Source organism: Pelophylax lessonae (genome assembly GCF_965119305.1).
Source record: "Pelophylax lessonae genome assembly, chromosome: 12".
NCBI classification, from domain to species: Eukaryota; Metazoa; Chordata; class Amphibia; order Anura; family Ranidae; genus Pelophylax; species Pelophylax lessonae.
The window spans coordinates 201092924-201106989 of NC_138779.1; the positions used below are offsets into that span (position 1 = coordinate 201092924).

Genomic DNA, 14066 nt, shown 5'->3' on the forward strand with positions numbered 1-14066 from the left:
TGGGGTTACCAGTGACATTTCTACAGTAATCAGTGCTATACATATGCACTGTTACTGTAAAAATACACTGGCAGTGAAGGGGTTACATTTTTTTGAAAGGGCGGGGCTATGTGTGTCCCTAGGGGCGTGCTTTCTACTGTGATTGGCTGTGGCTACTAGTGTATGAACAGTGATCAACGGTTTTACATAGTAGAACCGTATTATCATCTTTCATACACAGGGGAGAATGACAGGCAGCTTGTTTACACAAGCTGCCTGACTTTCTCCCTCTCCCCCAACGATCGCGAGTGACCAGCGGACGATCGGGTCCGCCGGTCACACGTGCGGGGGGGTGCGTGACCGCGCGGGAGCGGGAGCGCGCCTCCGGGGGCACGCGCTCGCTCCCTAAACCATCACAGGCTAGCAACGTAGACCTACGTCACTTTGCCTGTGAGGGGCTGACTGCCGACGTAGATCGGCGTTAGGCAGTCGGCAAGTGGTTAATACTTGCTTTTGTATTGTTGCACCTCATTGATCATTTATTTTTATATTTATTATTCACTCTACCACCTATACCCTACCTTTATCACAATCAGATTATTTATTGTTTTATTCATCATAATTTATCTTTTATATTAATTAACCATTTTTGCACTATCACTCAGCACCTTTAATCATTTGAGTCACCTTGATATAATTTAAATACCAGCATATATCTTTTCAATAACAACCACCTGTCTCTTTACTGCACTACTTGCACTTTATATATATATATATAAATATAATATATTATATATATATATATATATATATATATATATATAATATATATAATATAAATATATAAATATATAGATATATATATGTATATGTATATATATATATATATATATATATATATATATATATATATATATATATATATATATATATATATATATATATATGTATATGTATATACTGTATATATATGAACTGATATATATATATGTGAACTGATTCCATATACTCAATGTTATTTTTATTAATATGCATTAACGAGATATGGAGTATGTTACATATATATAAATACACTAATTTACTACACCTCTACTGACATAATACAGGCAGCGCCACTTACCTCACACCCCCTAACTTTACTTGGAAACATGTCAGAATGTTCTACTGTTGCTAATGGTAACCCAGGGGAACCCACGCACAGCAGCTCCCATGGGAGTAGTGCTACAATAATAACAATACAACAGTCTAGTCCGGGGATCCTCAAACTACGGCCCTCCAGCTGTTGCGGAACTACATATCCCATGAGACATTGTAAAACTCTGACATTCACAGACATGACTGGGCATGATGGGAAATGGAGTTCCTGAACAACTGGAGGGCCATAGCTTGAAGACCCCTAGTCTAGTCTACATAGTTACATAGTAGTTGAGGTTGAATAAAGGCAATAGTCCATCCAGTTCAACCTGTGTAGGTGTGTGTGGATGTAATAATTTCACATACCCCATCTTTGAGATGTATGTCCAAGAGTCTTTTAAAAGTAGTCATACTCCCCGCAGTTACCACCATTTGTGGTAGAGAATTCCTCACTTTTATAGCCCTTACTGGAAAAAACTCCCTGCGTATGGGCCATACACACTATAAGATTTTGTGAAGATTTTTTCCTTTAGACTTACCAAAACCATATAATATGAGGTCAAACCTAAACACTTTCAATTTGTATGCAATCTGGCAGGCCCTTGCACTACATAGAAAAGGTAAATCTGAAGGAAAAAGTCTTCAGAAAATCTTATAGTGTGTATGGCCCTTTAGGTTATATCGCTTCTCCTCTAATCGCATCGTATGGCCTTGTGTCCTCATACATTCGTTGTGACTGAATCGTTTATTTTTCTTTGCTGAGATCACCATTGAGGTATTTGTAAATTGCTATCATGTCCACTCTCAGCCGTCTCTTTTCCAGGGATAAAATCAAACGCTTGTAAGTGTTCTTCATAATTAAGGTCTTCCAATCCCCTAATTAGTTTAGTTGCCCTTCTCTGGACTCTTTCCAGCTCCAACACATCCCTTCTGAGGACTCTTGACCAGAACTGGACAGAATACTCCAGATGTGGTTGGAACAGAGTTTTATAAAGTGGTAGGATTATAGTTTTATCACCTTTCTTATGCATGCTAATATTCTGCTGGCTTTGGTAGCCGCAGCTTGACATTGCATGCTATTGCTTAGTCTCTCACATCTCTTTACAGCTATATATTATAGTCATAGAAGGGCCAATAATCGGCAACCTGGTCACAATCTGAGGCCATTCGAATAAATGTACTATGTGGAGTACTCTGGATCCTGGATCCCGAGAAACAAGTGTACGTGGATTTGAAACTCATCTACCACATATTTTATCGTCGCCTGCAGTTTTTTGCAAAGATCATAAGTAAGTTTGAATAATGGAAGATTGTTATATTTTTTCCAACCCCCAAGGGAAAGAGGAGAAGATCCCTTCCAACTGTAAAACATGCACAGTAACTTTTTGGCAAGTTTAGAAATAGGTAAATCAGCAAAGACACCTAATAGACAAATTTTGGGATGTCAGATATTGGGAAGTCCCAAGGCTTAGAAGGTAAATTAATTGACCCTAAACCAGAAATGCTGTACACATTGAGAGGTCCAAAACACAAATAAAAAAGTCAGCATGTCTAGATATGTTCCAGGTCTTGAGAGTACAAAGGTTTTTTGACCTGAATTTATCCAGAATTGGTATTCTAGTTTTTGTGGTGAACTACAGAAGCCATCTTGAGCAAACAGAAACAAGAACACATATTTGGAATTACAGTAATTACTAGGATAGACGGTTGAATCCTGGAAACAGAAGTAAAACAAATTATTTTGAAAAAACCAAAGAGCTTGTGTCCATGCCCATGACAAAATATCTTCATTTGTGGATGTAGCTTCAGTTTACACCTGCTCAGAGTCGAAGGTTGACCTGGTCTTACTCCTTAAGCTTGCTGGAACACTTTCCTCCATGAAAGCTTTTTCAAGCACTGACCGGAAAGATTTGCGTAGCTTTGTTTTGAAATCTCGCCCCATAAGAACGTAGAGAACAGGGTTGATGCAACTGTTAATGTAGGCCAAACTGGTGATAAGAGGTATTCCACTTCTTATTACATCGTACAAATGATCATTGCCAGGATACATTGCAGACAACTCCAAAAAGGAGAAGACATGGAAAGGAAACCAGCAGATAAAAAAAGAAATTATAACAGCTAAAATAATTTTAAATGTCTTGCTAGAGGTTTTCATGCGATTTCTTTGGATGCGGAACATGATTATTACATAACACAGGATAATTAGAGAGAACCAGGGTTTTTTTTCTCAGAGAATAGGTGCAGGTACTCCTCTGAGTCACCCCTTGTCTCCACTCTCTACCCAGCTCCGAGCGTTGTCCTTTGGTTCCACCCCCTACCCACCTCCGAGCACTGTCCTTTGGTTCCACCCCCCTACCCACCTCCGAGCACTGTCCTTTGGTTCCACCCCCTACCCACCTCCGAGCACTGTCCTTTGGTTCCACCCCCTACCCACCTCCGAGCACTGTCCTTTGGTTCCACCCCCTACCCACCTCTGAGCACTGTCCTTTAGTTCCACCCCCTACCCACCTCTGAGCACTGTCCTTTGGTTCCACCCCCTACCCAGCTCCGAGCGCTGTCCTTTGGTTCCACCCTCTGCCCACCTCCCAGTACCCCCCCCCCCCCCTTTTAGAGAATACAGAACCAAGTATCATGTTGTGGTTCTAGGTAATTTGTATGGAATTTGTTAATGATAACTAGAAAAGCAGTAAAATAGATCCCTTGGAATCAGCAACAATAGACCCCCCCAACAATAGATCCCCCAGCAGCAATAAATCGTCCCCTGCAACAATAGAAAAAACAGTAAAATAGATCCTCTGCAATCAGCAACAATAGACCCCCAACAACAATACCCCCCCCCCCAGCAACAATAAATCCTCCCCTGCAACAATCACCTCCCCCCAATAAATCCCCCCCTGCAACAATAGACCCCCCAACAATAGATCCCCCAGCAGCAATAAATCTTCCCCGGCAACAATAGAAAAAACAGTAAAATAGATCCCCTGCAATCAGCAACAATAGACCCCAACAACAATAGCCCCCCAGCAATAATAAATCCTCCCCTGCAACAATCACCCCCCCTAATAAATCCTCCCCTGCAACAATAGACTCCCCCCAGCAACAATAGATCCTCCAGCAGAAAAAAATCTTCCCCTGCAACAATAGAAAAATAGTAAAATAGATCCCCTGCAATCAGCAACAATAGACCCCCAACAACAATAGCCCCCCAGCAACAATAAATCCTCCCCTGCAACAATCACCCCCCCCAATAAATCCTCCCCTGCAACAATAGACTCCCCCCAGCAACAATAGCCCCCCGGCAACAATAGTTCCCCCAAGCAACAATAAATCCTCCATTGCAAAAAAAGCCCCACCCACAACAAAATTCCCGCCAGCAACAATAGATTCACTCCAGCAACAATAGATTCACTCCAGCAACAATAGATCCCCCAGCAGCCAGCATCAATAGGCCCTTCAGCTCACCCCACTGGCCACAGCCCCCCTTTGCCATTGCATACATCCAAACTGAAGGTTCCAGAACTGCGTCCCCCCGCGTTCCCGCTGAAAAAAAAACCCTGGAGAGAACGGAATGATGAAAGCAAAGATGAGTCGTATGATGATCATGTCCTTTTGTATTGACCTGCCAACATCTTCATCTTCATGAAAGTTGCTATAGCAAATAACAGAATCCCCATAAATGTCCATCGCATCTCTAAATATCATTTTGGTTTGTGGATGTGGCTTCAGTTTACACCTGCTCAGAGTCAATGGTTGACCTGGTCTTACTCCTAAAGCTTGTTCTGACACTTTCCTCCATGAAAGCTTTTTCAAGCACTGACCGGAAAGATTTGCGTAGCCTTGTTTTGAAATCTCGCCCCATAAGCACGTAGAGAACAGGGTTGATGCAACTGTTAATGTAGGCCAAACTGGTGATAAGAGGCATTCCACTGCTTATTACATCGCGCAAATGTTCATTGCCAGGATACATTGCAGACAACTCCAAAAAGGAGAAGACGTGGAAAGGAAACCAGCAGATAAAAAAAGAAATGATAACAACTAAAATAATTTTAAATGCCTTGCTAGAGGTTTTCATGCGATTTCTTTGTATGCGGGACATGATTATTACATAACACAGGATAATTAGAGAGAACGGAATGATGAAAGCAAAGATGAGTCGTATGATGATCATGCCCTTGTATATTGACCAGCCAACATCTTCATCTTCATGAAAGTTGCTATAGCAAACAACAAAATCCTCATAAATGTCCGTATCTCTAAATATAAAAGTAGGTAAACTGAAAAGAAATGCTTGGATCCAAACCGCCAGAGCTGCAAAGGAGGCCACTCTAGGAGTTCGGTGATTCTGGCACCAAACAGGGAACATTACCAATGTACAACGATCGATGCTGATCATGGCGAGAAGGAAGATGCTGGCATACAGATTGATGGATATAATAGTGCTGTTAAGCTTGCACATGACTTTCCCCAAAGGCCAGTGAAAACCAAGGGCGGTATGAGCAATGCTGAACGGCAGAAAAAACGTGAAGATAAAGTCAGCTATGGCTAAATTAAGGAACCACACGACATTGACAGTCCTTTTCATCTTAAAGGTGGTGAAATAGATGACCAGCCCATTTCCAGTTGTCCCCAGAAGAAAGGCCACAGAATAGATTACTATAGAAATTATATGGAACTTTGATGTTTCCTCATCATATGTGTCATATGAGGAAGTATATTCCAGCTCCGTCACTGAGATGTAAGGATATTCCGAAGTATTCTCCATTGCCCCAAAGCAAAACAGTCAAAGAAACCTGTGAAAATGAAAAAAAAAAAAAAGTTTTTATGAAAAAAAAAAAAAAATGGTTAATCCTTGAATTAACTTTAGGCAGGCATAAAAGACACCAACAAATGCAGCTAATTATCACAGTGGATGCAACAAACAACAAAAGAAATACCCCACCATACTTATCTAATGCCATTGTTATGTGACCTGTTGGGTTCCCAGTCTTCTTTCTTTCAGACTGGGGAGCAGTGCTGTATCTTGGCCTAGGCCAACAAGGCCCAGGCCTAGGGCGGCACTTTGCAGGGGGAGCAGCAAAAAAGCTGCACCCTGCACAAAAAAAAAAAAAAAAAAACAGCCTCCTCCCGGTTCCCGCACGAAAAGGGTCTCCGCCAGCTTGCGCTACACTTTTAACCTCCCTGGCGGTATGATTATGTCAGGAATTATATACCAAAAGTGGTACAATTTTTTTCATGGAAATTTGGCGTTATGTATTATAGTCCTACAATTCTTAGTAATTACTGACTTAAACCTGACCAAAACAAGAGTCTAGTAGACATCCCAGATGTGATAAATTTGAAATACTAACGCATGAATTAGAATCGAATCAATAATATTATTTTATTATATAATATATAATAAATAATATATTAGATAATAAAATTATATTATTGATTAGATTATAATTCATGCGTTATATAATATATATATATATATATACATATATATATATATATATATATATATATATATATATATATATATATATATGTGCGTGTGCATATATATATATATATATATATATATATGTGCGTGTGTGTATATATATATATGTATATATATATATATACACATACATATATAGGTATATATATATATATATATATATATATACACACACACACACATACATATATATAATATAAATGTGTTTGTGTTTGTGTTTTGTGCAACGTTTGAATTTCCCTCCCTAGTTCCGCTCCCATGCAGCATTGCTGCTGCAGGGAACGGAACTAGGAAGTCATCACACCGACGGAGGACGGACGAGCGGCGGGGATCTCAGACGGCTGGCGATCTCAGCAATGGGAGATCATCGCTGGATCGCCAGGAGAAGGTAAGAGACCACTGCGCGCTCTGCACATCCACCCCGAGCGTGACTCCGGGATACCGATCCTGGACTAAAAAATCCACCCCGAGTCACGCTCGGGATTACCGCCAGGGAGGTTAATATAGTGCCAGTCTTATCGGGTGAATTGGGCCAGAGGGCAGAGTCCAGGAGGCAAAATCGGTCTGGCACCCCCATAAAGCGGTCAGTGATGAGGCTGCACTGATGGGCAGTAATGAGGCGGCACTGATAAGGCTGCACAGATGGGCACTGATGAGGCTGAACGTATGGGAACTGATGAGGCTACGCTGATGGGCACTGATAGACTTGTGGTCTGTGGTTCACAGATGACAGGGCGGGTCATAAACAGTAAAGGGCGTGACCTTTACATTAGGGGGGTGGGTAATATGTAAATTAGGGGGTGCACAAGTTTAGTCAGGCCTAGGGCAGCACAAAACCTAAATACACCACTGCTGGGGAGTGAAAGGCTCCTAATTTGGGTGTCCCCATTGCTGGCTGGGTGACATGGATGCTTCCTATTAGCTGTCCATTGGCTCACAGACTTCGGAAGACTGCAGTCTTCTGTAATGATGTCACAAGATAGGTCAGATCACACCAGGGATCATAGGCAATAAAGTAAAAATGTCTGGATCAAGAAACTATCTACAGGATCCATACCATATATCTGTAAGTACTCAGAGTGTAAAACTAGAGATCGACCGATTATCGGCACCACCGATATATCGGGGGCCGATATGCACTTTCCCCGATATATCGTAATCGGCCCCTGAGGTTACCGATATTGTTAATATTTCGGGAAAGTGATGACTGTAGCTAGAGGCATCACCTACCGGTACCGGCGTTCATAGCCGACAGTCGGCTGTCTTGTAATGTAAACCGATGTAGCTGAGAAGCCGCTCGGCTGTTATTACAAGGAGCAGGAGGGGGCGCCCCCCCCCTCCCACCGCCTTCTGCGGCTCACCTGGGTCTCCCATCCCACCGGAAGACCCGGGCATCCTACCTGCACAGCTGCCGAACAGAAGACCCGATCAAAGCCGCATTCGGCTCTGATCGGGTCTCCATGTAAACAACCCGGAAGTGATATCATGACATCACTTCCGGGTACTCGGCGGCAGATTAAAAAAAATTGACAGTATTCAAAACAGCCAAAGCTTTTCAGTGCCGAGGAGGGGTTTCTGGTCTTTTAGACCCCCGATCCCTCCTCAAGAGTACCTGGAAAAAAAATAAAAAAATTTTACATGCCTGAAAATATCGACTGATATCGGTATGGGCAATAAAAAAACGATATTGGTCGATCACTAAAGCAAACATTCCCCTCTGGTTGATCTCTGCGCATTACAAGGATTTTAACAAACTTTGTTGCAGATTCCTACTTTTTGTTATTCTGAAGAAACCCCTGTTTGTTCCCCTGTGCCCCTGTGCTGAGTGAGTCTAATGGGAGTGGTTTCATAATTATCTATCAGCTGTGACAGTTGCAGAGCTCTAATGAGGAAATCTGCTGGGCCTGCATCCCTTTATACGTGTTCCTATCGGGAGTATCTCACCAAAAATGACATTTTTGTTGCAGGGGGTGCCAGAAATCTGACTTGTATTTTAGTGCAGACTTCTGGGAAAATTGGTGAGCCAATCACACAAGCAGGAAATTATGTTTCTGGGGGTGTGGTCAGTATACATTCTGTGTACAGAACACCTCCAGGTGGCCATATTGCATTTTCAGAAAATTACAACAGCTGCAGATTAAAAAGTATGACTTTTTTTTTTTTTATAATATTCAATGACAATATGATTTGTGTCGCAATTGTAAACGCTATATTGTTTCTTTCTTTGTTTACTATTTTTTTTCCCCATGAAAGTGGAGTTACCCTTTAAAGTGGTAATTTTTTAAATAACAAACATCTCTAAACGTACCTGCTCTGTGCAATGGAATTTCATAGAGTGGCCCCGAACCTCCTCTTCTAAGGTCCCTCCTCTCTGTCCTGTGCCCCCACAGGAAGCCGCTTTCCAGGGGGGGCACTTGTGCGTACTTGCTCCCGAGCCCCGCTGCTGCATCTATTGACACAGGCAGTGGACTCGGCCCCGCCCCCCTCTCCCTCGTCACTGGCTTTGATAGACAGCACTGGGAGCCAATGGCTCCCGATGGCCCGCCAAAGCCAGCGAGACATGAAAGTGAGGGAAGAGCTGCAGATGTGCCCGGCACTTGATCGAATGAAGGCTCAGGTAGGCATAAGGGGGAGTGAGGGGTCAAAATCAATGCCTAAAATTTTTTTACCTTAATGTAAGGAATGCGTTAAGGTAAAAAAAAAAAATGTTTAGGCTTTAGAACCACTTTAGAGCATATTTCCACTTTTGTAGTCAAATTTGAGAAAACCCCTCCATATGTTTGTTCTCTTTTTCCATTGACACAGTGGGGTTGATTTGCTAAAGACAAATAGACTGTGCACTTTGCAAAGTCTGCAGTTGCTCCAGAGCTTAGTAAATGAGGTAAAGCTTTGCTTTGCAAAGAATAGCCAATCAAGCGCAATGAAAATGAAAAAGGAAAAAAACAGCATCATGCTTGCACATGATTGGATGATGGAAGCCAGCAGAGCTTCTAATCATTTACTAAGCTCTGGTGCAACTGCACTTTACAAAGTGCACAGTCTATTTGCTTTTAGTAAATCAACCCCATTATGTCTTAAAAAAAAATTCTAAACAAAATATTTCTTACCTTTTACAAGTAGATAAGGGGGTAAATGAGCCACAGTGGAGGAGTGGAACAGGAAGGACACAGTCCAAATCAAAGAGAAGGGGGTGAAGGAGCCACAGTGGAGGAGTGGAATAGTAAGGATGGGAGGACACAGTCCACATCACAAGGAAGGGAGGAGAAGGAGCCACAAGTGGGGGAGTGGGATAGGAAGGATGAGAGGACATAGTCTGCATCACAGAGGAGGGGGGTGAAGGATCCACAGTGAGGGGGGGGGGAAAGAGTAATGATAGGAGGACATAGTCCACATCATAGAAAAAGGGCGAGAGTGAGCCACAATGGGGGAGTAGAACAGTAAGGAAGGAAGGACACAGTCCATATCAAAGGGAAGAACAGGGGGGAGAAGCTGTCACTGTGGAGGAGTGGAACAGTAATGATGGGAGGACATAGTCCATATCACAGAGGAGAGAGAAGAAGCCAAAGTGGAGGAGTGGAACAGTAATGATGGGAGGACATAATCCATATCACAGAGGAGAGAGAAGAAGCCAAAGTGGAGGAGTGGAATAGTAAGGATGGGAGGACATAGTCCACATCACAGAGGAGAGAGAAGAAGCCAAAATGGAGGAGTGGAACAGTAAGGATGTGAGGACATAGTCCACATCACAGAGGAGAGAGAAGAAGCCAAAGTGGAGGAGTAGAACAGTAAGGATGGGAGGACATAGTCGATATCACAGAGGAGAGAGAAGAAGCCAAAGTGGAGGAGTGGAACAGTAATGATGGGAGGACATAGTCCACATCACAGAGGAGAGAGAAGAAGCCAAAGTGGAGGAGTGGAACAGTAATGATGGGAGGACATAGTCCATATCACAGAGGAGAGAGAAGAAGCCAAAGTGGAGGAGTGGAACAGTAAGGATGGGAGGACATAGTCCACATCACAGAGGAGAGAGAAGAAGCCAAAGTGGAGGAGTGGAACAGTAAGGATGGGAGGACATAATCCATATCACAGAGGAGAGAGAAGAAGCCAAAGTGGAGGAGTGGAACAGTAATGATGGGAGGACATAGTCCACATCACAGAGGAGAGAGAAGAAGCCAAAGTGGAGGAGTGGAACAGTAAGGATGGGAGGACATAGTCCATATCACAGAGGAGAGAGAAGAAGCCAAAGTGGAGGAGTGGAACAGTAAGGATGGGAGGACATAGTCCACATCACAGAGGAGAGAGAAGAAGCCAAAGTGGAGGAGTGGAACAGTAATGATGGGAGGACATAGTCCATATCACAGAGGAGAGAGAAGAAGCCAAAGTGGAGGAGTGGAACAGTAAGGATGGGAGGACATAGTCCACATCACAGAGGAGAGAGAAGAAGCCAAAGTGGAGGAGTGGAACAGTAATGATGGGAGGACATAGTCCATATCACAGAGGAGAGAGAAGAAGCCAAAGTGGAGGAGTGGAACAGTAAGGATGGGAGGACATAGTCCACATCACAGAGGAGAGAGAAGAAGCCAAAGTGGAGGAGTGGAACAGTAAGGATGGGAGGACATAATCCATATCACAGAGGAGAGAGAAGAAGCCAAAGTGGAGGAGTGGAACAGTAATGATGGGAGGACATAGTCCACATCACAGAGGAGAGAGAAGAAGCCAAAGTGGAGGAGTGGAACAGTAAGGATGGGAGGACATAGTCCATATCACAGAGGAGAGAGAAGAAGCCAAAGTGGAGGAGTGGAACAGTAAGGATGGGAGGACATAGTCCACATCACAGAGGAGAGAGAAGAAGCCAAAGTGGAGGAGTGGAACAGTAAGGATGGGAGGACATAGTCCATATCACAGAGGAGAGAGAAGAAGCCAAAGTGGAGGAGTGGAACAGTAATGATGGGAGGACATAATCCATATCACAGAGGAGAGAGAAGAAGCCAAAGTGGAGGAGTGGAACAGTAATGATGGGAGGACATAGTCCACATCACAGAGGAGAGAGAAGAAGCCAAAGTGGAGGAGTGGAATAGTAAGGATGGGAGGACATAGTCCATATGACAGAGGAGAGAGAAGAAGCCAAAGTGGAGGAGTGGAACAGTAAGGATGGGAGGACATAGTCCACATCACAGAGGAGAGAGAAGAAGCCAAAATGGAGGAGTGGAACAGTAAGGATGGGAGGACATAGTCCATATCACAGAGGAGAGAGAAGAAGCCAAAGTGGAGGAGTGGAATAGTAAGGATGGGAGGACATAGTCCATATCACAGAGGAGAGAGAAGAAGCCAAAGTGGAGGAGTGGAACAGTAATGATGGGAGGACATAGTCCCAGGGTTTTTTTTCTCAGAGAATAGGTGCAGGAACTCCCACTTTCGGGGTTACCCCTTGTCTCCGCCCCCTACCTACCTCCGAGCACCGTTCCTAGGTTCCACCCTCTACCCACCTCCCAGTACTGCCCCTTTTAGAGAATACAGAATCAAGTATCATTTGTGGTACTAAGTAATTTGTATGGGATTTGTTCATGATAATGATAAAAGAAGAAAAATAACAACAAGGACCCCCCCCCCCCAGAAACAGTAGATCCCACCAGCAACAATGGACCAGCCACAAAAAAATACCCCAGACAACAATAGACCCTCAGCAGCAACAACAGATCTCCCCACAGACAGCATCAATAAACCCTCCAGCAGCCATTTACAATATACGGTTACCTCATCAGTAGATCCCTCTCAGCAACAACTGACCCCCCCCCCCCCCCAAGCAACATAAGACCAACCCCAGCAACACTAGACCCCCTCTGTAAAAATAGATCCCTTCCAGAGACAATAGGTCCCCCAGGAGCAACAGTAGACCTCCCCGGCAACAATAAACCCCCCGCAAAAATATATCACATCCAGCAAAAATAGATCCCCCACAAGCCAGCATCAAAAGACACCCATAGCACACCCCAGCACCCCTTGCCATTACATACATTCAGTGCTGGAGGTGCCGGAACTGCGTTCCCCCACGTTCCCGCTGAAAAAAAGCCCTGCATAGTCCACATCACAGAGAAGGGGGGTGAAGGAGCTACAGTGGAGAAGTGTAAAAGTAAGGATAGGAGGAAATAGTCCACATGACAGAAAAAGAGTTGAGAAGGACCCACAGTGGAGTTGTGGAACAGTAAGGAATGGAGGACACAGTCAACATCAAAGAGAAAGGGGAATAAGGACCCAAAATTGAAGATCGGAATAGTAAGAAAGGGGGGGACACATTCCACATCACAAAAAAGGGGGAGAAGAAGAAGCCACAGTGGAAAAGTGGAACAATACAGATGAGAAAGGAAAGGGGGAAAAGGGAGACACAGTTGAGGGGTGGAACAGTAAAGATGTGAGGGCATAGCAGGAGCTGGGGACAGAATGAAGAGAATGAGAAGAGGATAGTGATACCATAGGAAAGAGAGCAGAAAAAATGGCGCATGCCCCCTAAGGGTATAAACCTAACTCAATGCGTGTATATTATTCAGGACAGGAATAATATAGCTATGTTAAACAAAAAAGTAGCTATAAGTGCATAGGTATGAATCATAGGTTACTTACGTGGCTTTGTTAAAGAGATGCTTCTTCCAGATCAGGATTTTTAAAAAATGTCTGCAGTGTTCTTTTTGCGTCCAGTAAATAGTTACTAAGGGATGACACCTCTTGGTTAGTTTTAGAATTAAAGGGAAGGAAGTTTACAGAAGTAACGCATTCAGCGTTAAAGAGCTTAGATCTTCCTGATAAGTGTATCGGAGATAAAGCCTCCACTATCTAACCCAACAATCTCCTAGCTGTGCAGAACTATAGGTAAGACTCACTGTATGTGAATACATGTAACTCCTTCTCCAGATTCCATCCTTTCACTTTGAGGGATCATGAAAGGAGAATTGTGAGAAGGGGAATTTACATTTCAAGATGATGCCGTGGGTGTTCTCAATCACATAGGTGTGCACAGCCTATTGCATTAGGGTGTGCACCTCAAAGCTCAAACACATATATGTGTGTATATATACTGATGGTGTCAGTAGAGCAGTGGTGGTGGCAATAGAGCAGAGATTGGTGTCAGGACAGTGGATGGTGTCAGCAGTTTTTATTTTTTTTTTATATTTTACAATTTTATTATTTTTTATAACAATTGTAGGAGCCGTTAGGGGGCTTTGCTGAAATATCAGGGGTTTAAACAGGGGGAATCTGCACCACACAGGGTGATTAGGGTGTGCCCAGGCACACCTAGCACACCCTGTGCGCACGCCTATGCTCAATCATCTCCATTGTGACCATGTCCCTTGTATGCTATTTACATCCTGCCTACCCTATACCTGCTAGCAGCCTAAGGGCATCCATGCATGTACTCATTTGTGATCAGTCTAAGAATGTGTTAGCACAAACATAAATTAAAATATTAAACAAT

General features: G+C 43.4%; 1 protein-coding gene across 1 annotated transcript; it reads right to left on the reverse strand.

Moving 5' to 3' along the window:
- Nucleotides 1-2923: 2923 nt before the first annotated feature.
- On the reverse strand, nt 2924-5875 carry LOC309568333 (chemerin-like receptor 1; the record flags this gene model as incomplete). Its single annotated transcript, XM_082273997.1, has 2 exons — nt 2924-3339; nt 4879-5875. The coding sequence occupies 2 exons, from the start codon at nt 5873-5875 to the stop codon at nt 2924-2926; spliced, it is 1413 nt and encodes a 470-aa protein (XP_082130123.1).
- Nucleotides 5876-14066: the final 8191 nt, after the last annotated feature.